Source organism: Drosophila eugracilis, unplaced genomic scaffold, assembly GCF_018153835.1.
Source record: "Drosophila eugracilis isolate 14026-0451.02 unplaced genomic scaffold, ASM1815383v1 contig_1765, whole genome shotgun sequence".
NCBI classification, from domain to species: Eukaryota; Metazoa; Arthropoda; class Insecta; order Diptera; family Drosophilidae; genus Drosophila; species Drosophila eugracilis.
In genome coordinates, this window is record NW_024572605.1 from 4,011,328 (window position 1) to 4,037,653 (window position 26,326).

Genomic DNA, 26,326 nt, shown 5'->3' on the forward strand with positions numbered 1-26,326 from the left:
TGGCGGAAAACCCGGGTTAAATTCGCTCTCTCTCTCTTTCGCGGCTTGGCTGCTGAAAATTGTTGCATACTTCTGCGGCTTTTGCCACTTGATGCCGCCGTTGAAAGCAGAAAGAAGGCGCAAGGCTGCCACTTTAGCGCATCCACTCAGCCACGCCTCCCGTCCACGTTCCATCAACCCACTGCCTCCAGACCCGCCCATATGCGCGGCCCACTCAATTAACGCAACTCTCGTAGGATGTGTGTGTGTGTGTGTGTGCGTGTGTATTTGTCTTAACAACTCTTGCATACAACCTAAATGGCCCGGGTCCTGAATCCTGAGTCCTGAATTCAGGATCCTAGCTTCACTTGGCTCCTTTTGCTTCCTTTTCCTTATTTTTGCCCTGCCCCAGCATAATTACTTTGACTCGACTTTTACGACCTTTCTATGAATTACTCAAGAAGTGTTGGGAGCACGTCGCTTGTGTGGCTGCCATTCCACCAGGATGCCACCCACAATTCACATCCAGTCGCAGTTTATCCTTTTTTACTGCCAGCCATCTCCCCCTTAGCCTTCGTGTCCGCCTGTCGTTCGTTTTATTTATTTCTTTTACTCGTGTTTGCTTGCTAATTTCTCCTTCGCTGCCCACGGAGTAATCCTGGGGAATGGGGCAAGGCGGTGGTGCAGAAGTTACTACCACAATTGCATAAGGTGCAGGTGGAAAAGGAAGTGGAAAAAAGTGTACTTTGACAGAGTTGCCGAGTTTGCATTAATTTAAAATCAATTTAAAGCGAAGTATTGAGCTTGCAATTTTTTAAAGTAATTTAAAAGCCGCTTTAGAGAAGTGCACATAAATCATTTCGTTTCGACATTTATCGCATCAATTCATTTATCACTTGTTGAAATCAATGAACTTTATATAAACTGACAGTTTAAATAAGGTTTGTAACTATGAAAAAAGGTTTTTTAATTATCAAAAAATCATTTTCAGTAATTGTTCTGTAAAAGTTATACCAACGTCATATCGTATATCGTACTGCCCTAATGGCTTCTTCACCCTTTTCTTATCCACTTTTACATCGTGGTCAGGTCTTCTTAATGTTTGTCGTTTTCAATTTTAAGTGTTATATGAAGATAAGGCAAAACAATTTCAGTATTTTCAATTTCTTCCGAGCACTTAGCTTTTGCCTAACTTTCCCCATTTCCCTTCGAGTCTTTGCCTTTGCCCCAAAACCATCTTTTCCAATCCTCTTTTTTTTTTTTTAATTTCCTCTGCAATCCTTTGCAACCCTGACACAGTTCCCAGCACCCCCCACCAGTTTCATTTCTTCTAATGCAACATTTTTCTGTGTATATACCAGGGGGAAGGAGAAGGGTATATAACTGACAGAAAGAAAGAGAAAGAAAGCAAGATAGAGGGCTATAGCTGGACGAACATTATCTGCGTTAGCTTTTTAGCCTAACGACCAACACCTACGCGATGTTCACAGCGTCTTACCAGTTTTCCCTGGGTTTTTCCCTTGGTTTTTTTCCTGGTTTTCCACCCCCACTTGACATTGTTAAACGGAATTTATGCGTTCAGCTGCTGCTCCACCTCACTAACGATACTTTTTCCATCCACTCTGCCTTTGTTGGCCGGTCCTCTGCTTTGGCTAACTGTTGTTGCCATTACGTTTATAATTGTCTTGTGCAACTTCTGGCGGGACCCACGTGGATTTTTCACCCACCAAAAGGTTCCCAGGTAGGTGGGTAGGTGGGTTGGTACGTGGTAGGTGCCACCTGCTGCCACCCAAGTCGTTAGACATCTCTTTCACTCGGCTTGATGGCTTTTTTTCCCCCCTGCCAAAGAACGTTCCTTGTTGTTAACGGGTTGTTGTTTTCTCTTTTTCCATCCTCTCTGCCACTTTCAGGCTCATTGGCTAACTGTTGATTTTGTTGCGGCTCTGCCTGCTGCCTGTCGCCTTTCCATCCGCCCCGTTGTACACCTCGAACCAATTGCGACACACATTTTTGCCTGCCTTCTCTCCTGGATTTTGCTTCTCACTTTTTTTCCCCCCGTTTCGCCTTGTTTACATTTTCATGCTCGAATTGGCCCTTGTGCTTTGGTAATTTCCCAGCATTGTCTTCGTCCTTTGCCTGTTACTGCTCTTGCTTTTGCTGTTGCTGCTGCTGCTTCTGCTTCTGCTGCCACTCCGCCCATTTTCCTTGTTGGGCGTTAGCCTGTTGGCCAACTTCAAACACACACATTAAGCGGGCTGCGTCTTTGGACTTTTGTTTGCCACTGACAGGAGCGCTGGCCCCCGGTAACCTTACCGAAGCCTGGATCTGCCCCCCGAACTTCCGTTTCCTCCTGCTTTCAGCGCTGCCTTTGTGCCACATAAATTTGGTTTAAAATGTATCTCGTGCTGCTTCCCTCTATTTTTCGTGTCCCCTGGAGCCCTGGAGCCTGCTCCTTTCATGTTCCGCCTTTGTTGCTTTGTGTGTCGTGTTTTGTTTTCTGCTTATTTTCAATTTGAACATTTTAATGTTTGTGGTCATAAAAATCTTTTTATTGGTTGTAAAACTGAAACTGAAGAGCTATGCTCGCCAAGACAGGGGGCGGAGTGTGCTTGGGTGCTTGAAAAAAATTAGCAGCCTCTTTTGAGCCTCGGCAATGGCCACTTTAGCGTCGCGTTAAGGTGCGATAAGAGTAAGCACCGAATTTGTCAAAAAAGAAATCGAGTTCCGAACTGTTTGCCAGCCAGCCCCCAGACGTTAAACAGATAACTGTTTGGCTGTTACTTGGTAATTGAAACACAAAAAGTGAGTTAAATTTTAAATTACTTTCTTTTGCTTAACGATCGGCAAGAAATGTCTAAAGACTCGAAAGCTTGATGAATTTACAGTCTCCTTAAAAAAACTCTCAATATTTCTTATATCCAATTTTAAATTTTTGCCTTTCTCAGGTAACTTTTTCTTTTCTTCTTTGAAGCCATAAAAAAAAAAATCAAATCCACTTAAGTATAGCAAACCTTGACAATTTAAGGTTCTCAGTTTCTAGCCATTAGCATAGCACTTAATTGAGGTATCCATTGGCTCCTCAATGGCCCTCAGAAACAACTTCACAGCCGGCAGAGTTTTCTGAGTTTCCCTTTTTGCCGAGGCCTCAATTAAATGTTAATGGCAATATTTTATAGCTGACACTCAGCTTCTACAGCCTCCGCCTCCGCCTCTGTCTGCTTAGTATCTTCATCTTTGACTCATTTACATTTTGCTCACATTTTCAACTGCCGCCGGAAGTGTCTCTGCAGCTCGGCTTTTCTTTCTCTATCTGCCTCAAATTTCCACGATATGGCTATGTTGTTGCATGCTCCATTCGGTCACTTTCTCACAAAAAAAATGAAAATTTTTCCAATTTGTTTTTCGTTTTCTATTTTTTTATTTCTATTTTCCTTCCACAGCGGCTCTCAGTCACGTCAGCTTTTCCAACCGAACGTATGCATATTTTATGCCTCTGCGATTTTTCAATTTTGATAATTTGTATTATGCTAATTTGGCCGTGCTTTTGATGAGGCGTGAAAGGGGGGTGTGTGTGTGGAGCACGCAAATGGAAATGAGTATGAAATGGAAATGGAAATGAAAATCGAAATGATAGCAAAATATTTGTAAACTGTTTTGCTGATGCGACATGTTATTTGCCTAGTCCAAAGGTCATAGATAGCTTTCAGCACAAATTTATGTATTTATTTTGTTTAGTTATTAAAAATAAATAACACCTTTGTTGACACAATGCTGCAGTATGTTAATTTGGTGTTAGAATCAGAACAAAAAAAGTTTTCCAATGGGCTGAAAAAAGAATGTTCAGGGAAAAAAGAATAAAAATCGAATCAGTGCAAATCCAAGTTGGTATTTATTTTGCCTTACGCCAGGACTTAATTTCTTTTGTTTCCTTCATCTGCTTTACTTTCGGCTCTAACAAATCCGCAAAGTCTTGCCTTCAAAGGAAATGCATAAAAAAAAGGAATAATTGGAGGAAGAAACCCGTCTTTCCAGTTGTTGAAACTTACTTGCCTCTCAAGGGCCGCGATTCTCCTTTTTGTTTTTCTTGCTTTGCCTTGCTTTTGGCTAACAACTAACGGCACTTGCAAAAAGAGGCAGGAGATCTTGCAGCCGTTGGCCAAGAGGCACCACAAAAATCCACTCCCTTGCCCCACGAAGCGACCTTCTCCTGCCAGCTGCAGCCAGAAAGTGTTGCAAATGATTCGAAACCGGTTTAAATGGGCTTTGGGACGGGTTCGGATTCGGGTTCTGTTTTGAACTCGGGCTTCCACTCTTTTTCGCCTTGTGTTTGTGCCCTGAAGAAATGGGTCAATAAGAAATTCAAATGCTAAAAAACGAAAAAATAACAACGACGGCGAACGAAAAACTTGTTGAATTTTTGCGGTTATCCGAAAAAGGGGAGAACCATAACAAAACAGGGAATTGCAAGGCGAATGAACTCCAATTTGCGTTTGTTATTCCTTCTTTTTTTTTGCGTTAGGTTCAATGACTTACCGCTTCTGGCCAAAGCATAACAATTGATTGAACGAACTGCCCTGGAAAAACCAGTTAGGAACAACCCTAATTTACAGTATCCCAAAATCAGCAAGAAAAATTATTCAAAATTTATTCATTTTAAGAGGAAAGAAAACTTTGTATCCTTTGATTGGGAGAGGTTTTCTTTATACTTTTCTGCCAGCAAGTTAAGACGGCTTTAGCTTGGCTTTTTATTGTTTTGTTTATGTTCCTTGGCTAATCTTTGGCTTGGCAATGCTTTCATTGTTCTTTCCCAGATTTATAGATCTGATTCGAAAATGTCAGCCTCATAAAACTGGCAAATTAAAAGACAATAGCTGACCACAAAATGATTTGATATCGTGCAACTAAGCACACATTATTATTAATATTTAATGCGATTTCCCCCCACCAACTGCCTGCCTGCCCTGTGCATTTATTGTGTCCTTTGTGGCGCCAAGTGATATGGCTGAAACAGGGACAGGACGTTGATGGACCTGCGGAAAGCCGCTTAAAATGTTTTCCCGGTATACTCAACGGACTGCCTTCTCTCTTTTCTCTCTTTTCCCTCTTGTCCCCTTTCCCTTCTATGTTATTGTGGTTGTTATTGTTGTTGTTGTTGTGTTGCTGGTATTGCGCTGATTTAATATTTAGCACGCCTGGACAATCACCCTGGAAAACCCATCCCGCGCCATTTTCACATCAACCCCTCCGGCATGACGCCTTAGTAAAATTTTAATGCGCTTTTGATGATGGCCATAAAATGGCAAAACAAAATGCATGAAGCGGGGGCGTGGGCGTGGCCAGTCCAGTGCAAGCGAATCTCTGCTCTAGATAAAATATTAATTTATTTTCCCGCTTTTGCTGGCTGTCCATCTTTTTTCTTCCTGTTCTTTTGGGGGGCGCACCGCTGCCGCCGCCTTCGCCTCCGCCCGTCGAACAAGTTATAGTGCGCATAAAATTTTACGTATGTATCGCCGTGCAAGCTGGGCTCTTATTTTTTAAATAACTGTTTCATGGCCCGCCCCCGATGTCCAGTAGAAGCATAGTATAGTATGGTGGTATATATAGTCCAACGCCAACCGTCGCGGCCTCGCCCACTGGTTTATTAATACTTTCATTTCGAGGCGGTTTATTTGTTTTTACTTTTTTTTTTTTTTTTTTTTATATTCCCGCCTTGCATTTTTATTTCTCGCCTTCTTGTGGATTAGTTTTTTAATTTCAACAGCTCGTGAAATGTTGAACTTTTTTATTTGCCAGTCCCTCAGTGCTCTTGCTCTCTGCCTCTCTGGCGAAGCCCCAGTGAGTTCTAAAAAAGTTGCTTAGTTTTCATGAAAGTCTTTCTGGCTCAGCTGCAGATTAGAAAGATTTGATGGCGAAATTAAAGTTTGAATTATTATTGGAATATTTGCAAAGTTTGCAGTGTAAATACCAGCACTCCCAATACAAAAATAACATTTATTGCTTTGCTTGGATTTCATTTATCAAATGCCGAAGTTCAGGTTTTAGTTTTGCACAACTTTTGTTGATTGCCCACATTAATTATGAAAGGAAAATGGAAATATTTCGTGCATTTTTGTTAGCTACAAAATATATGAGTGTCATTTATATTTGATTAAACTTTTTTGTATTTGTTTAGGTGAAAATTGGGTTTTCTTGCTGCAGAGATTTCGGTGTAAAAATGAAATTTGAATGGAAAAGCTTAGCAGAAATATGGCTATCATAGATTGGCTTCTCCTGCTGGAAATTGATTATAGTTTTTCGAAGAGCTTGTTAAAGAGTTATAATATATCAGAGTATATCTCTCCCAGTGTAACTACAAACCACACACACACACCACACACTTCGCAGATCCAAAACGTTATTTACTTACACCGCTTTGTACAATTTATCAATCGAGGACCCTCGAGAGTTGACACTTCCCATGAACGCTGATGATTCCCCGGGGAGCCGGTCTAATCAGCTTCCATCATTCAACTGACTTCCTTCGTCTCTCTGGCACCAGAGCACCATTGCCATTCACCTAATGGACTCAAATTACCGGCAAACAATGAGTGGGCAGCTCGTCGAATATCCTTTCCTTTTACATGCCCAATGGCCATCGAGTCAAGGGTCAAGGGGCAGAGAAGTGGAATGAAAATGAGGAAAAGCTGGGGAAAAGTGCTGGAGCACGCGCCTCATTTATTCAATAAGCTGATCTCATAAACAGGAGTAATTTTTCCTGACCCTCCCACACTTTCCATGCCCCCTTTTTTCTTCCGGCTTTTCTTCTTCCAAGGAGGATGCGACCCCGCTCTTGACTTGCTCGATGATTGCGCTATTTACAATAATTGCAGACATTTTGTGCGCCATCGAGCGACAGTCTTCCAGTTTTCTGCTCTTCTTCTCCATTTCCATCTCCTGCCCAAGCCCATCCGTTGACTTTTCCATTTACAACGCTTGTCCTGCTGCAGGACCTCTGGCAAATCGCATTAAATGCAGCTCACCCACTGCCGGCAACGAATTGTAAAATGTCATTCCGGATGAAGATGAGGGGGAAGGAAAAAATGAAACGTATTTTCACTGCTGTTCTCTCACTCTCTGTCTCTCTCCCTCTACTCTTTTTCTACTCTCCACTTCCCACTCCATTTCCTTTTAGAACAGCTCACACTCTCCGTCTACTTCCTCCGCTTGGCACTTCTGTTTTCCTGTATTTCCATGGCCAGAATGCGAAACTATAAAGCGCAGTGAGCACACAAAAACTAATTAGAAAACTTTTGCGGTTGAAAGTGACAGAGGAGAGCTGGCCAGGGGGTGAGGGGAAAGTGTTAAGTGTGTGCGAAGTGGGGTGAAAAAAATAAACAAAAAATATTGATGGAGAGTGTAGAAGGGGTAAGCCATAGCAGCTGCATTAATAATTAAGTAATGGAAGGCACACAGGGACTATCAGTTACACGACTTGCAAGGAAGTGTTAAGTAAAGGAAAGAAAGGATACGGAAAAGGGTACAGAGAGGGAAATAAGGTATAGCTAATACATCAACTTTGAGATATATTCCAAGATGGTTGCCCAGCTTGAACTTTCTTTACCATTCTGTTTGAATTTTAAGAAGTTTTTCTTCATAAACTCATTATCAGTCTTTGTTCTTGTAACAAATTCCTCTCTGTGCAGGACATTAATAAAGCCATTATCGAAAAATGGTCATGCTTTCGCAGCACTTAACAATCTTAACGATATATAACGAAAAGTCATTCATCCCCCACAAAATTCAAAGTTGCCCCAAACAATTTGCCACTGGGAATTTGCATAGACCAGAAAAAATTCGATGGAATTTTGCCTAATCAAATAGCTTGCTTTCCTACGGCATGCCCCACTTTTCCTTCCCCTGCAGAGCCTCCTTCACCTTCCCGCGCTCATGTCTAATGCAAATCAATGTTGAAAGTTTTCAACAAGATTCAAAATTTCATGAGCCAGAGGACTTATCGATGAATTTCATGAATAACAAAATATTGCTGCTCCCCAAAAAATAGTCGAAGACAAAAGCCGCTTTGCCACTTTTCCTCTTACTAGGAATTTGATGAAGTGGTGGGGATTGGGCGGTGTAGTAGAAACAAATTGAACATTTAACCCATTATGGCCCCTAAGCAACCCAAAACCTCCCCTTTACCAACCAGAAGACTTGAGAACATTTCGCTTTTAAAATGAATAAATAGAAGTGGCTTGCAGATTTGACTGTGCAGAAGGGTGTGGGGATTTGAGTGGGGCGTGGCAAGGGAAAATTTGGCGGCTTAAATTTTCCATAAATTTCCATGCCAACGGCCAATGCTCATTATAATTTGCCATCAATTCCCAGACGCCGCTGCTATACCAAGGCATTCTTATTTCATTCTTGTTGGCCTAGACTTGACACGCCCCGGCTTTTGCTGCTGGCAGGCGCTCTTTTCAGCACACTCGAAACTCATTAACGTAATTTCCGAAAATTTATGAATGTTAATTGGGAAATTTCTTTGGCATACTACAGCGGAAAGTGCTTATTAAATTATGCTAATGAGTTCTTGGGCTTTTCACACAGCTGACACGGAACAAACTCCTCCTTCTAGACTGTTTTTGGCCAACCAAATGCGAAATTCCAATTATGCCAAACAAATGCACAAAACACTCGAATAAAATTGGTTGTAAACGATATGAAATAGCCCACACAGTGGTCACTTTGAATATGTTGGGTGTGAAAATGAATGGAAAATCATTTATTTCCAATTAACCAGTCAACTTCTCTGATCAATTTGGCCAAGAAGGGTTATTTGTTCTCTCCTGCAATTCGAATTAAAACAAAACATGCACGTAGAGAAAATATCTTGTTTAATATATTTTCAAAACCAATCTTATACTCATAAATTTTTAAATAAGAAACTTATCTTTCTGTCATTTAACTAGTTTAGTTAAGTTTTCAAATTAATTTTTATGGCAGAAAGATATATGGCTTTTTCCCCTGTTTATCTTTTATACTCATTTCTAATTTCTCTCCCAATTTCAATTAATTTCAGGATGTCTTGCACAAAATCTGTCATCCACATGGACAAGTGCTTCGCATTGTCATCTTCAAAAAGAATGGGGTCCAGGCCATGGTTGAGTTCGATAATCTAGATGCCGCCACAAGGGCGCGCGAGAATCTGAATGGAGCCGACATCTATGCCGGTTGCTGCACCTTGAAAATTGATTATGCCAAGGTAAGATCGATTGAGAGACAACAATTGAGGGCAATTATAAACCACAAAAAACGATAATTTATTTAATTACAGCCAGAGAAATTGAATGTTTACAAGAATGAGCCTGATACCAGCTGGGACTATACGCTGAGCACAGGTGAGATTCTACCAAGTGCGTTCACATTTTTTACTACCTTTTTCTAAACTAGTCGTTAAGCGATGCACCAATACATCGACACTCGAGCACCCCACACCCTCGCCCACCAAAAACAAACACAACACACACACACACCAAGCCACACACACACACTCTCTGTCATAGACACGCGCATTGAAACCACAAAAACCCACACATACTCTCAAACAAACACACACACAGAGACACCATGAAAATACGGAGAGTTAATTGCTTTTTGTGTCCAAAAAGTTGAAAAATCCTTAAAATCCTGGAGCATGCCGACATGCGCCTTTTTTCTTAGAACTCTCTTTGGCTTTGCAACTGTTTTTTGGCTAAATGTATACTTTAGTTAGCGTTGTGATGAGGCGGCTGAACGTGGCGTATGCGTGATTTCCTAAACTCTGCATCATCTTTAGTTGTTTTCCTAGCTAGCGGTCTCTTAATCTGTAATCCCCTAAAAACCACCTGCTCTTTCTCCCATTAACCAACCAACTTTTCCGATCTCGAGATATAAACACACTCACTCACTCGCTCACTCACACTACAATTACGACCAGAACTCATTAAATCAAGCATTTAACGACACTCTAGAGATTCTCAAAGAAACATTAAGGCCCACCCACACACTGAAATATATAGCCACCTGTTCGTGCCACGCCCACTCCATAGCATTGCCACTCGTTGGCTGGCCCATCTTCCACTGCACCATTTTGCGCATTTCACATGTCTCAGTGCTTATGACGGGCGACAAAGTTGCGCATTAAATGCCATTTTTAATTTGTGTATTTCACTTTGAATAAAAATGAAATTAAATGCTTTGCTGCCCGGCTGTTTCGCGCCAGACAATCAGGCGACACTGTCAACATTTTGTCGCTGTCGTTGTCGTTGCTGTCTGTGCCGCCTGGGCAATTTGTTGCTGGAGCACAAAAAAGAGAAGATGAGGTCGACAGACGAGAGAGAGGGGCCACATCAAAAGGCCGACAAACTGAGCCACCAGCGGATCCTGTCCAGGCCAACGCACTATTAACGCTGCCAAGTGTCAACGTTGCCACAACAGCAGCAACAGTATCCGAAGTTGCAACAACACCAGCTGCAGTAGCAGCAACATCAGACAGCTGAGGGGATAGGCAGATGGGATGAGGTTTTCCCAACCAAAAGCGGTAGTGGCACAAAGCCACAATAACTCAGACAGCCAGTTGGGGCAGAGTTTGCACGTTACTTTTTTTTCCAGTTGCTGCCGCCGCTGCTGCTGCCCTGGACACAGACACAAACTTTGGCTGATCCTCCATAGCATTCATCCGCCCTGTTGTATTGCCATTTCCATTTGGAGGCCAAAAGTCTGCCACATCCCAGCCGCATTCCCTATGTTTGTTTTTGTGCCACAGTGCCACAGAGTTGCAGCCATTTACTGCCGCTGCCCGCCTTGCCATCAATGAATGGGAAAACTGAATGAACTTGGCGCCGCCTCCATGAGTTGCTGGAATAAGTGGAGGCGGAGATGTGTAGCAGCTACAGCCTCATTGTCGGCACATTACGAAGGCGTGGGGGCGGTACTGTGCCAGCTTGCAAATTAGGCCCGGCACTATCTTTGTGTCCGATATAATGAACATGCCACTGTGTGCCAACGATTCCAGTCGAAGACGGTGGCTCTTTCAGCTCCTTTGTGGATGCTGATGATGAGATGATGATGATGACGTTGTTGATGGTTCTGATGGGATTGCACTTGAAGGACGCTGGGTAGAGCAATGCGATTTGCTGACTACCTTCCTAATGTTCAGTTTTTGGTAAACTTAGTTTCTTTAGAAATATATTCAAGGGGAACCATTTGATATCTGTTTCAACCCAAAGATATATTAAGCTGCCAAATTATACATAAATTACTCAGAAGTAAAATTAAAATTCCATTAAGTTCAATTTTAAGCCCACTTGGCATTTACTAGACCTTCATGTTGAGGGCGTTTAGTCGAGTTAAAAATAAAGCCACCTTAACCACTAATCGTCCGGATGGATATGCAATATTTAAATGACCATTTGAGTCACCCACTGACCGATAGTTTTCACCCACTTGGCTGGGACAAAACGGACTGGTGACATGAAAGTACTCTCGACTTGCTGCCAAGTAAAATCAATAGAATTCATTAAAATCGTAGCAAGTGACAATCCACGTCCACAATTTAACATAGTTGCCACGTCAATTTCGAGACCCGACTTCTTTATTGTCTTAACAACAATAACAAGCGGCAAAGAACAACGACGGGAAAGCGAAGGAAAACAAAAAGTGAAGTGAGGCAAGTTAAATATAAAGTGGAAAATGCAAACATAATATTTGCATAAGATTTTGCGCTCAACCTCGACGCTTTTCCTTTAGCAGAGCTAGGGCCCCTCCTCTGCAGTTTTATTCCCTATGTCCGTCGTGGCTTTCCCTTACCTTTTCCTTTTTCCGGACGAAAGGAGTCTTTCCAAGGCAATCGATACAAAATGCCAGCACGTGAACGAGAACGAGGACACCACCGCCTTGGGTAAACAAGAGTCTCCCGAAAAAAAAACCATTCGAAATGACTGGCTGGATGGCAGGGCGTCCTCCTCCTCCTCCTCCTTCTGGTCTTCTAAAGTAGCAAAGAAGTTTTTAACAAGTTGACTTGAGTGCTCACCCACCCATTCAGCCATCATCGCCGTCATCCTCTCCAGCTGTCGAGGAAGCCTTTGCTCCTTCTGTGCTGCAGCTCAAAACTTCATCAAGTACACACCGAAAATTTGTATTTGCATTTGCATTTGACAACCGTGGCGGTTGTGCATATTTTTCTGGGTAAATTTTACCATCTCCTCCTGCATTTTATCTATGCGCGTTTTGTTAATTTTCTACTCATTTCGCTGTCATCCGGCGTGGCTGGATCTTCCGTCCGGGCGGGGCGGGGTTATCCATTTGCCTTCGGGAACTCCAGATAGATGGGATCCTCCTCCTGGCTACCGCCTGCTCATCAGTAGTCGGTAGTCTGTGTATTTGCCTTCGTGTTGTCACGCGATGTTCTCTTTCTTGTTCTTTATACTTTTTTTGGCCGCAAATTGTTTTTGCTTTCTGGCTGGTTTAGCGCACTTTTGGCTCAAGGACGTTCGATTTTTCTTTTTTTACACTACGCCACGGACTTGCAACTTGACAAACCTACGTGCATTTTCAAGCGATTTTTCCACGGCCTGATGCCAAGTGACAGTTTCGTTTTGCCGGATAGTTTGTCTCCAAGTTAATTTGGTTTTGTGGCTGAGGAATAGCTGCCTGTTAGCCTGCTATCCTGCCTGGAATTGATTAGAGACACTTTTGTTGTCCTCTGCTCCTTGGAAATGGTGCAGAAAATTGCAGTTTTTGTGGGGCTGTTAGTAGTACTCAACAATATATATAATGGGACACCACCCACACCCACCCCCTGCCGTTAATAGAATCCCGTTTTTTGGGTCTTGATTGCGTATTCAGATAACCACAAAGAACCTGGACATAATTAACCGCAGAAATGTCAGTAGGCAGCCCATGAAAAACTTTTTCCCCAGGGGGCTGCTGCTGCTGCTACTGCTCTGCTGCCCATTTCCACCACAAAACGTGCACCGTAATGGCAGTCATTATTTATTTTATTTCCAAATGCACGGAAACAGCAGCAAAATAACAATCATAGAAAGTGGAACACAGGGATAAGTCGGGGAACTCTCTGCTACCTTGGTGGCCACAAAGGAAAAAAAAGGAAAAAATTTCAATAAAAGGCGGGACACAAATAAAACCAGACAAAGTAAAAGGGGGGAGTGGGAAATGCCAAATGTCATAAAAAGAAAGCCACAACAGCAGTTGATGAGGAGTCGCACACTGGAGGCCATTAAAAAGGACCTCCCTGCCTTTTCCTTCTTGTATTTTTTTTTTGGGAAGTTGAATAATAAAACATGACAAAACTATTTTATGTTTATGATTAAATTATGTTTGTTGGTTGTCCCAGGAAGCAAGGTGACACCTCCTCCAACTGCAAATACAACTTGAGCTTCGACTACACCGCTTCCTTCCTGCCCCTTCTCCTTGTGATCCTTGTGAGTCTGCCACAACAATCGAATTAAATGCGCATAAATTATTCATACGCACTCTCTCGCACTAACACGCATGCAAATCACGTTGGCAACTTCCCAGTGGTTTCCCAGTGATTTCAATTATGGCTAGATATTCGACGGCTCGTCCTTATTTATTTAAATTGCTATCGAAGAACGCTCTCTCTCTCTCTGTTTTGTTGCTTATTTTATCCTAAATCAACATGGCCAAAAACTGCCTCATCCCTCGATGTGTCTTTTGGGTTATTTATTTTTATGACACTACAATTTCTGCAAGTGTCTATCCTATGGCTGTGTGTGTTCGTGTGTGTCTATGTGTGGGTTTGCAAGTCCTTCGGCCTGACTGCCTGCTGATTATTTTCGTTTTATCTAGAGTCCCGTGCTATTTTGGACCCCCAATTTGTTTTTAGTGCCCTCCATATGCTGCCTCCAAATGTGCTTGCCATATAGTATATCCAGATATATATATATATATATATATGTATTTCTGTGGGTGGCTGGGGTTGTAACTGCTTGTCATTCGCTCCGCCCATCTAATACATCGTAATTATAACGGTTTACTTTTGCAGCATGGTTTATATTATGCCAAACGGAGCAAAGACTTCATGTAATCAGTGTGAATAATTTGGCCTTTTGTGGCCCCGATCAGATATGGGCTTTTATTTGCAGGCAACCGAACCCTTCATCCTGGCCACCCACATTTATGTCCGGCATTATGTCTTGTCTGTGCAATTGCGTGGTCCTCACTCATTTAGAACCAATTAAAATGGCTTTTATTGCTGCCCACATAATCCCAACGACCAACTTTCTGGCTAAGCCACACATTTAGAGTGCGTCCTTTTGCTTTTTTTTTTGGGGGGGTTTCACCGTTTGATAGCATTATCCATCATGATTGAGAGTCGGTTTTGGTTTCGGTTTTGTGGCTAATTATAAGAAAATATTTTTTTTAATCAAAACGCTTGATTGCAGTCCCTGACCTTATGCCTGATCTTTTGAGTTCTCGTCCCACACCAAACTAAGACATTATCACAGCACGGAATCATCCATATCTACTATATATAACTATATTTATCACCTACTCTACTAGAATACTAGCATACGAATAAACACGGCTCGTTGAGGGTCTAGTTGATACCATATAATATCTCCTAGCTTAAGCCTAGCTTAGCGTAACATACGAATACCACTCCTGAACAACATATCTTTGACAGCCCAAGGGGAAATTAAAAAGAAAACTATTTATAACAACCTAGGCTCTTCAGAGCTCTCATTAGCTTTTCTTTTCCGATATTCTGTTATACAAAATGTTGAATGTGCCCAGTGAATAAAAAATAAAGTGACAACGAAAACAAGCAACGTTTAGTTCTCAGTTCAGATCAGATCAATTTTATCCTGTCGACACCAAATCGCAACCATTTATCAAGATACCAGCAGCAACAACCACACCAGCAGCAATAAGCAAGCAACACAAAAACAACAACAAAACCTACTACAACAACAACAACAACTACAACACATCAAATGCGTCTTACTAAAAATAAAATTCAAACAGCCAGAAAACAATTAACCCAACAAGAATCTTTTATTGCTAAAACTACTAAAATCAACTATGAACCACACTTGTAAAATATGTCAACGAAAAGCCCACCCAAAAAAATGAAAACAACAACAAACCACAACAAACATTGTGTATTATAAGACAACAAATCACCACAACACAAGAACAACAACAACAACAACCACATCAAGCAACAAGATCGATCTAGAGTCTTGATCCCCCGAGTCTTCTCCAAACATCTTTTCTATCAAGCAAATCAAAGTGAGCTGAATCAAAAAAGCAAAATAAATACGAAAAAGAAAAACAAAATGAAACAACAAACATCGATATATGCAAAAACTAAATCAACAAAACGCAAACATAAATTTTAACCATAATACAACAAAGCTTCTCTCTTGCACTCTCTGCCGAAGAATCGAAGATATCGAGCCGAGGAAATGGAAAACTTGGTCGGAGAAAAGCATCAACAACTAACTCACAACTAACAGCAAAAACTATGACTAATATTTTATATACTTTTGATTTTGTTTGCCATTTTCTGTTTGTAAAACCTTTTTCTAATGATTTGTTTTTATTCTACAACAGTTTTTGGGTTTTGATTAACAATAACAAACATCACTACAACCAACCAGCCACACGGATAAAGCTTATAACCGTATGAGTAGCATACCTAGCATCCACTGCGTCGATCCCAAGTACTACTATATATATAATATATATATAAATATATATATTACCCTCCCACCACCAGCCACCCACCTGCCTGCCTTGCCTGCCAAGCTATCCAAAACTAATCTAACTAGCTAATATCCCCCAACTAACCAGAGGGTACTACCAGAATCTATCGAAAGATCAAAAACAAAAAAAGAGAATCGGGAGAAACAGCTTGTGTAACATCGATAACAACCATACTCTTTGCTACCTTACTAACCCAATTTTTGTTGTGTATGTGTGCGTCTCTGTGTGCGTAAATAAGTGCCAGATCAGAAACGAATCTATATAGATATATATTTATATATTCTACCCCCAAGTAAAGACAAAGTATTCCAACCAGAACATCTACAGAAAAAACAACCTACTACTACTTTATAACTATAACTACAACAACAACAGCTACAACAACAACAGAATGCAACCAACAAAAAAAAATCTATCTAAAATCTAAGCAAGAATATGCACCAAATTCAAGAAAAAAAAGTACAAATTCTTTTTGAAAATACCATTCAATTTTATGCAATCTATACAGCCAAATCAAAATAAAAATAAGACTGAAATTCAAAAACCACGAAAATGCAAAAAAAAAAAAATAAAGTATATATATAAAAATAAAGTATAGATATATATATATATATATATGTATTTAAAAATAACTCTTTGGGCAGGACCAAGCATTACAACAAAAAACGAAACTCGCAGAAACAAACTAAAAAAATTTTGCAAGAATTCTCACTGTCTCTCTCTCACTATCAAAAATCAAAAATCAAAATAAATCACAACCAACACTATCTACTATCTATCTCTATCTCGCTTGTGTTTGTCTGTGTGCAGGAGAGATGCAAGGCACTGTTGTTGTTGCACTTGATGATGCAGCCATGGAGCAAGAAGCGGAAAATAGCGAAAAATCAACGGAAAGGCGTTTACCGATATGGATACAACGGCAAGATATGGAAATGCAAATGGATCATCCCAACGGCGCCACAACGTTAACGACGATGGTGCCCAATAGCTTCAGAGTTCATATGATACATCCAACAAAGATAGTACCGGCACTAATACTACTGCTAATGCTACTAGTACAACTGCCAATTACAACCCCAGCAATTAGTTGTCGCTATAATAAGGCAAAGTCGTATTTGAACAGATCCTTGAAATGTTGTTGTTTGATTGCCGCACCAGACTGACCTGACGGCCCTTTTCAAGTTGCAAAAGTTTTTGAATTTTATTGCATAAAACTGAAAAATAGAAAAATATCGGAAGATATATAAACCGGAAATATACATTCGAGCGAGTATGTTGCCAATTGTGGTTGTTGCTGTGCCTGATGTGTTGACAATCCGAGAACAATCCGACGAAATCGCGATCCAAATCCGAGAGAAAACGGTCCCAAATGCGAATCACATAGAACTTGCTTATTGGATCTCATGTATATAATGTTATACATATACTTTTTGTTCTATTTATCATACCATGATACCACAGCTTGAAGTTTATTTAATTTACAATTTTATTAATGGAACATAAACAGAAATAATAATAAAAATCAATTTATTTACCATTGGGATCTGTTCAAAGTTATGTCAGCCATAGCCTATACCATACTCGTTTTATTATCGCCACTGATTTTGGGGCATGTAGAGAGAGAGTTGTATGTACTGTACTGTACGCTGGTGGTATTAGTCGGTCGGTATTGCTATCGCTTTTGGTATCGTTATCGGTATCGATATCGGTATTGATATCTCGGTATCGGTATTGTATCCGTATCTCATGTATGTAGTTCCCTCCGCCGGGCACCGAAACCCCGCTTTTTTTTGTGCCCGGCCGGTCTCAGAAGTGGTGGTAAATAATGGAGATCAGATGAGGCGTCGACTACACAGCGACTGTGCCGGAGGTGAGTCAGTTGAAGCACTCTAATCTAACCCTATGTCTAACTACCAACCATTTCATAGCTTTTAAGTGCAAAGTCAGATCCAGCCCCCCCAGTCCCTCCAACCCCCACGAAAAGCAATTGTAATCTGTCCAAGCCCAAGCACGTCTTAAGAAAACTTTCTTGCATTTGATATCTCAACTAAGTCTGCTGTACTTAGATCTAATTAATAAGAACAAACCAAAACCTCATTGAAAAAATTACCTACCACTTAAGAACAGAAAACTCGCCATTAATTATGTTTTAGTTAGATGAATTTTGGTCATACAAATCAACTTGTCGAGTACATTATTCTCTCGAATGGGGTACAGCATCCACTTGGTTTGATTTTCCAAGGTCGTTAAAATAAACTTCTCCACCCTGGCAGCGGAGCAATCATGATGTAAATCATTAGTCCATTTAACCATAAAAAGTCAATAAAACAAACGCAAAATGCTGTACATAAAAGTTAATTGCATTGCTGCTGTTCTGGTCGAAAACATTTTTGCCAAAATAGTGGGGCAAACGAAAACAAATAAATAAATTAAACAGGTTCTAAACAACTCGTTGGGCCATTAGAGGAGGTGGTGTATGCAACTATTGGGGTCGCTATTGAGCGATTGCTGGTTTTTGGTCAGGCCGGGCACTAGAAGTTGGCCCTGAAACGAAAACTTCGCCCGGAGCGTGTGAACAACTTAACAAGTTGGCGAATATTTGCGAAATAATGCTGCTCTAGTGGCCATTTTGATGGATTTTCTATATGGCTACGATGGCGTTTTTCATTCTATACTCTATACTAAACACCTAATTCCCGATAATCTTGCCTAGAAAGCGCTTGATTTATGGCGCTGTCGCCTTTTATCTTGCTCCGTGATGTATGGCTCATCGGTGACCATTTCGTTTAGCAAAAAATTGTGTGTGGTTGTCATAAATTAATCCACTTTAAATGTATTATATAAGCTGGCTGGATGGCCGGCTGGCTGGCGTGAGCTTGTGAGTTTTATTTCTTTGTTTTATTAGCGATAGCGCTTGTTCGACTGACCTACCCCACATTGGCTCTCTTATGGAATCGCTGTTTTTTTTTTTTGCTTACTACTATATTATATAAATACTGATTCATTGGCATGCAAGGCAATGAATAACGCGGCAGCAGCTGAACAATCCCAAAAATTAGCGTGAAATTTATTTATGAACACTTTGATGACTCTTCTGGGTCTTATCCGCTGAGTGAAAGAAACAAAATGGAAATGGGAACCCAGGCACTCGTGGCTCCCATATGGTCTAGTGGCTAGGATATCTGGCTTTCACCCAGAAGGCCCGGGTTCGATTCCCGGTATGGGAAAACTTTTTGCAACCTTTTTTCTTCGTTTTTTTTTTGTGCATTTCTTGGAGGTTAACCGGATATCAAAAACACACACACTTGGGTGGTTTTTCTAGTTAGCTTTTAGAAGAATTCCAGAAAGAAAAAAAAGGAAAATCAGAGAAAAGGAAACAAATCGAAGTACAGATACAGAAAATAAAGAAGCAACGCCACAGATACACACACCACAACAACAACAAATGCCAAACAACCAACCAATCAACAACATGAACAACAACAACTACAACAACAACAACCAAAAAAAAAAAGCAACCAAAAACCAAACCAAACAGAAATTCAACAAATTTGTGGATACATTTATCACGCGCAAACTGTTTGCCATTTGCTCTTATCTCATTTCAGTTAAGGAGATTGGAAATGGCCGCTCGCCATTACTGCAGGAGCCTCTATACGGTACACGACCTCAGCCCTACAGTGAGTAGAAGGCGCCTATTCATTTGTAGTTTCTGTTTAGCTGACAAATGTTGTGCCCCTCCCCGACCCCAGACTATCCCAGAAAAATAAAAAAAGAGAAAATACCAATTCCCCACCACCATCATCACCACCAACCTTCTCATTAATTTTCGTTCCTTATTCCTCCAAGAAAAAACCTGAATAAACCCCAAACTATGTTGGTGCGTGTGATTGTTGATTGTTTGGTTGCGTTGAAATGTTTGAATTATTTATTGTTTTTTCTCTTCTCGTTATTCATATTGCCACTTATGTTGGGATGCTATAGGAGCCACATGGGTTTAGTTTCTTCACTCGGGAGGAAAAGGCTCAATTAAAACAGACACATACACGCCCCCATACACGCACACACAAACTGATTCACACCTGGCTGGGAAAAGTTCTTCTAATTGCAGGCTCTAAATGCAATCATAACAATTTTCTAGCCGACATATGTGCAATTAAATGCAAAATTAAGAGCCACGGCAACGAGTGTAATCCTAATTAACTCGGTTATGAGAGCGACAAACACTCGACCCAATTTCCCTCAAGCTCGAGAATTCTATTAAGACAAATGGGCTAGCGAGTAGGAAAACTTTTGAGTCAACAAATAATCGAATGCTAGACTTGTTTGGGCCCTAAAACGTGACTCGGCGATGGTCCTAAGCGAAAGTCAGCATCCTGGGGAAAAAGTAAGAAGAACAAAAAACTATGTCACCACCAAAAGAACTGCTAAAGGAAATGAGAGCTGTAGAAAGTGGGAACTAGTAGGTTGGTGGGTGGAAAAAGGGGAGGTGGTTCAATATTATTGTACGAACATGTGTCTTCATTTCGTTGTCGACTTTGTGGCCTGCCAAGACCATCAACACTTGCTTCTCCACTTGCTTTCCCCCAAATCGATTTGGCTTCCAGCATGTTCTTTCTCTTTTTTTCTTTTTGCGCTCGTGTGTGCGTGCAAAGTGCAAAATTAATTGATTTTTATAGCATTTTCGAGTGTTTGCGAGCATTTCCTAGCATTTCTATTTCAATTGCGAGTATCGAAGTGTGAAATTTCTAGCCAAAGCCAGAGAAATTGGGTCGGGAGAGAGTTGCTTCCGTTTCGTTTTGGCAATAAAATGATAAATGTGGCCTGGCCACAAATCAAGGGGAAAGGATTCCAAAGAGGCGAAACTAATCCCTTAATTAAGGCTCTTCAGCCTGAATGGCAACAGCAGCAGTAGTCGTTGGCTTAATTTGGAAGCATACTTACTTTGTTGCTTATCGATCGTTTTGAAAAACTTTTTCCAGCAGGGGGGCAATGTGAGTCTAAAGGAAACTCAACGCCTCAGGGCCGCACCTAGTTACAACTTTTGCATTATCTAAAAGCCGCAAACTATAAACTAAAAACCTCTGCCGCAGATTCAGGCCTCAGCCTCCTACTGTTGCTACTGCTGCTGCTGGTTATCAAAACTTATGTAACCTGCCCTGCGGATATGCTGGGCTCGTTTATAATTTTTAGCCAGACAAAGTATATCTATAGAGCCTGTGTTGGGCCCTGCCTGCTTGGATGTTCTAATTTGTTGTGCGTAAATAACATTTCGAATTGGCCTGTTTGCCTGCTTGCCTGCCTGCCTTTGCATTAGGCCAGGCTCAAAGTTTCCTTGGCAAACAACAACAATTGCTGCTGTTGGTGAAGAACTTTGGCCAATGGAAAGATGTTTCCCCCTGAAACGAGCCAAGAGAGTGTGGGATGGCTTTGGGCTTTGGGGACAGACAAACTGATGCAGAAGATTAAGTAAAAATCCGTCTCTAACTGATGCTTGGCTGCTGCTTTTAATTGCATTTTACGCAAAAGTTTAAGTTCTCGTCCTCGTTGCCAAGGTTTCAATTAGAGGCTTGGGGTTTGGCCACCATCGCCATCTTCATCTCTCCATTCCTATCTGTAAGTGCTTATGCTGCTGCCCGCCCTAGCATCATTCCAGCCCAACCCCTATGCGAAGTTTCTTTATATCAAATACTGTTGGGAGTTGAGAAAACTTTTGGCCACTGCCTTGTGCTCCTCTTTGTTGTATTCCTGGGAGTTATTTCGTTGATTTTCGATAGTAAGCGGTAGCTCTTGGACCCCGTGACCCCTAACCCCTCTCAATATTGCCCAAAAACTGGGAAAACTTTCGCAAGCAAATTTTCTTATCCATGCTATTTGTTTGATAATTGGCCATGGCCACGGCATTTGGCATTGTGTACACCATGCGCCACCTCGTCCCCGTTCATTTCGTTGGGATAAAGTTTTAGTTCGCTTCCAGCTAAAAAGTCGAAATTCAATTGATTTGAAAGAGCGCACAGCAAGGGGCGAGTTCAAAGTGTAATGGATTCATTCGGAGTTTGTTGTGCTCTCTTTTTTTATTTTATTTGATTTCATTTCATTCCATTTTATTTCTGTTTGCTTTAACCCCTCTCACATTTCTTATTGGTTGGTTGCATGTTTGCTCGTGGTTTTTGGCATGCTCGAGGGGTTAAATATATGTGGTTAAGAGCCGAGCTAAATATGTTTCGTGTTGGCAAATATTTTTCCATGATTGGACCATTTGTTGCCTTTTCCTATTAGATGATTTGTTCTTTGACGAGTTTATTTTATACTCCGAACGATAGAGTTGGCCATGAGTTTGATATACTGCTGTGTTGATAAGTAATTTATTAGATGAAAGTGATATTGAAATGATTATTTTAAAATAAAAATGAAATATCTTTTGATGTATAGTGTAAAGCAAACAAAAATCTGAATAATTTATAGTTTTTTATTGCCGTTTTGCCAACTCTAGTAGCCGGAAAAGTGTTGTGTTGCTTTTGACATCTATTTATCTGTTCGTGTTTCCTTTTTTATTACGAATCCCCCACGGTCACCTCATCATTTCCGCCGACCTGCCAGATGAGTTTATGCATAGCTGATCACTTTTCCGTCCGTTGTTTTCCCTTTGTCAATTTCCCTTTTGGATTGTATACGAGTATATATGTTAGCCCTTCCCTGGTCTAATCAGAAAACAACAGCAACCCCAGTCTCAGTTGCACTTATGACAACGTCGAGTAAGAATTCCGACATTCAAAGGCAAAGGACGACCGGGATGTGAAAGGAATTCTTTGGGGGCCTTGCCAGTAGCCGGCTTTCTTCTTTGGCTGCCTAATAAGCATCCTTGGGGAAATTATGATGAGCAGAATTCAATTTCGTGTTTAATTTGCAGTGAATCCGTTTCATTCACTTACTCTCGGACCAGTACTCCTACTCGGACACCGAATTGGACTCACTTTTAGTGGTGATTTGCCAGGCACAACAGGAGTAATAAAGTATATAAGTCAAGAAAAATAACGGAAGCAATCTTCGCTGGCCGTCGCCCAAAAAGAAAATCTTCAAGGCAATTTTCATGGGGCTTTGTTTAGGCCGGCAAAAGTTTTTATTTTCCTTGAACAATTTTCGTTAAGTTTTTACCCGACTCGCTGGTAATATGCAAATTCGTTGGGTTGCCTTTGTTTTGCGCTTTCTGCCCCCTGCCCCCTTTTTATTATACAAATAAATTTCTATGTATTATCTTTCTCGACTGCATTCGCAGCTCTTTGGCCTTTTCTCCATTTTTATTTTTATTTTCATTTTTTTTTTGTTAACCACAATGAGCGCTTTTCATTATTTGCTGTGAAACAACATTTTCCCTTTTCTTTTCTTTACATTATTTTATTTATATTTTATGCTGCTGCTGCTACTGCTGTTGTTGCCACTTTCGTTGTTCTTGCCGCTGCATAAATAAGTATTTTTAATTTTACCACAAAGTTTTTTTCGGGTTCTTCATTTTCGGTAAGCAAATGAAATGCTAAAGTGATTTTTATTAAAAAGTTTACTTTTTAATCTGATGTGCTCGTTTCCGTCTCCTTCCCCTCTCTGCTTTTTTCCATCTATTTATTTAATTTTTCCCCATCTGCTCTTCTCTTTTCTTTTTTTCTGCATAATTTTACTCTGCGGTTTGGTCGTCATATGGCAGTTGCCAGCGAGGTTAATTAAAATTAAAATTTTTCGTTGTTTTTCCCTAAAGTTAAAGCGCATTGAGGAAGCCAAGTCCGCAGTTATGCATTAACTGAAAAGTTTCACAAAGTCAAAAGCCGTTTTGTTAATTAGCATATTATGGCCCGTATAACCCCCAGAAGCCCCAAAAAGTATGCTAAGCAAGAGAAATGATTCCTGGGGCTGATCCCAGTGCAATTTCAATTGCAATTCATTGTGATTAACATATTTATGGTCTCGGCGTGGCCTTTGTCATGTGCGTGTGGGGACATGAATCACTGATTCCCGGCAATCGTTCACACCTCTAAGCCAAAAGCGAGGTCCCACAAGCAGTCTACTACATTCATTCAGAGCTCGTCTCCCCTGGGATCCGAGTGAAATGCGTGAAAGCCTACGCTCCCCAAGGAGACTCAACTGAGCCTCAAATCCATTCGACGACGACGACGATGACGGTAGCGAGCAAGCCTGTAAAAACAAAATGGCCAACATCCCGACCGGAAGTTGTGCGTTGCCTCGAGCGGTTGGCTGAAACAACTGTAAATGGGAGCGTGACTACAGCAGCTTGGTCTGCCATTGCGGCTCGCTTTACTGCTGTTTCCGGCGTGGTAGGAAGTGTTTTTAATTTTAATGCAAGTGCTCTTCTGACTACTCATTGTGGATAGGCTTACAGATAAAGAAAACTGTATAAAAGTAAGATAAATATTTGTAACTTATTAAAACAGTTTTTTCCCTTCCTTTTCGACAACTTTTTCAATCTTTAAAAAAGATGAACTTTGTTCTATCTTTAAGTATATTTTAAACATGACTAGTTTATGTTTTAATTGTAGTTCTTTCTGTGTATTCGCTGTACTTCACAATCGTAACTTGGCATTTGTGCCTCTTGAAGAGCTAGAACATCTCTTTCAGCTGATGGCATCATCAATTCCGCCCACAATTCGAGCTTTTTATCAAAAATTCAGCAACATGCAATGCAATTCCCAAGTTTGAATTGTGTGTCATATATTTTGCTACTCCGGCAGCTGCCCCGGACCGCTTGTCCTGGTCCGGATCCTGGTTCTGTTTTGTTCCCTGGTGTTGCTTCAGCTGCCATGGGGAAACTTTTATGAGAAATTGAACGTCAGAATTTGCCGTCTCGCCGGCCCGAAACGTCCCACAGTTGTGTTTTGCATTATTGCCATGCCATAACAGCCTGCGGCATTGCATTTGAAAGTTATCAGCAGCGGGGCAGGGAAAAAAAAGGTAGGAAAAACCAAGGAGCCGAGAAAAACTAGGTGAAGAAACCATCGAATACACCTCCTCATCGTCTCCAGCAGCAGACGAGATGGGCAGCATCTGCTGCAGGCGGAATTGTGACGGAAAGTTACTTACTTGAGCTCGATTTCAGTTGCTGAGTGTTTTTCGATTGTTATGCTGCGCCGACTTGTATGCCGGAGTACTCCAATCGTATCTGCCATCAACACATCATATCGTGTACCTTTTTTTTTTTGTGTGTTTCTGTCTTCGAACAGCGGGGGGTGTGTTTTATTGCGAAATATTGGCAACAGTCTGCCGCAAATTGAGGAAGCCAAACACTTACCCCCAGCCCAAATCCCTGTCCCTTGCCGCCCGAGCTATCTCATAGCCATCTCTTAGCTGCCATCCATTGTTGTCAGAGAGGCTCCACTGTCACTGTGTCTTTGTGGCACAGGGCCCTCTGCCTGTTATTGAAACATTTCTGGCTAGATAATAATTTTGCTTTATTATTTTCTGGCTTCTGTCTCCCCGTCCCTGTCCCATTGAATGGCCTTTGCTGATGCTGCCGTTACTGCACTTTGCTGTCTCTCTCGTTGGGCATCGATAATTGGAGAATTTTGGCACTTGCAGCCGCTCCCCCCTTGATCCCTTTTATCCATTCCCTCGTATCTCGATCCAAATCTGAATCTGACAAGCCATTGGCCATTTTGGTGGGGAAGGGGGTGGTGGGCTGACATTTTCCGATTGTTTAACTGTTGTCAGCCCAGCCAGCCCAGTCCCATAGTTGTCGGCTGGTGGGAAAATATTGCCAGCAATTTGGCCATCATCGTTGGCATCTCGTCATCGTCATTGTGCGTAATTGAGTGTAGCTTTCGTTGATGCCTCCTCGAAATGTTGATTGCGATGGAGAGCAGGACACTAGGAGGCAAATTCATCGTTCAGCCGGATGAGCGGAAGGAATCTAAGAGGGCAGATAACAGTTGTACAGATTGAATATTGGCTAAAAGGGAATTCAGGGCAATTCACAAAACTACATATAAGCCACATTAGTTTTGGGTTTTGGTTTAAATGGTTTCCTGCTAGGCTTAGTTGCTAATTAATAGGGCTTATGGTTGCGTCTTAATTGTTATGGGTTTTATAATTAATGGTTTAACGATGGGATAAGACAAGAATATGTGCAGTTTCATTATAGAAATTATAAATAAAATTTAAAAGCCTTCTGATAAGATTTCTTGCAGAAAGCTAAGCTTAACCTTAAAGCCTAATCATCACAAATCATTTATACTATCCATATTTATCTGCTATAATAGATAGTAGCCATGATTTATGACCAGAAAATCAAGACAATAAACCACTAAAGCTTAGGCAACACTGCGTATGAGTGATAATTGGAGGAAACAAAGCTTCCTGGAAAACGTTGCCAGCCCATTGGGGTGCACTGAGGGGAAAATCTTTAGCTATGGGGGCAAAAGTTCGAATATCACATGTCAAGAGTCTCCAGTTCCTTGGACCTTGGGCCCTTTTGCCTTTGCCTACGGCTGTTGTTGTCAGTACTCAAAGTTGCATGCAACGTAAATTGGCGGCGCCGCCGCATCTCCAGCCACTCAGTCAGCGGCAGTAGTAGTGG

General features: G+C 41.2%; 1 protein-coding gene and 1 non-coding gene across 25 annotated transcripts in view; both read left to right on the top strand.

The window, feature by feature from the left end:
- The window catches only part of LOC108108904 (heterogeneous nuclear ribonucleoprotein L), a 105,425-nt gene that overhangs the window by 46,296 nt on the left and 32,803 nt on the right, over positions 1–26,326 (top strand). For 9 of the 24 annotated variants that reach the window (XM_017217136.2, XM_017217128.2, XM_017217129.2 and 6 more), the window contains exons 4-6: positions 9,035–9,217; positions 9,290–9,368; positions 19,356–19,427. In XM_017217136.2, the coding sequence (XP_017072625.1) occupies positions 9,035–9,217; positions 9,290–9,368; positions 19,356–19,427 (334 nt within the window). Of the gene's footprint in view, positions 1–9,034; positions 9,218–9,289; positions 9,369–16,557; positions 17,587–19,355; positions 19,428–26,326 lie in introns of those variants that run through there. The other 15 variants (XM_017217139.2, XM_017217148.2, XM_017217141.2 and 12 more) reach the window with 6 other exon arrangements.
- Trnae-uuc lies at positions 18,903–18,974 on the top strand. Its single transcript has one exon. It is a non-coding gene; the product is annotated as a tRNA-Glu (tRNA).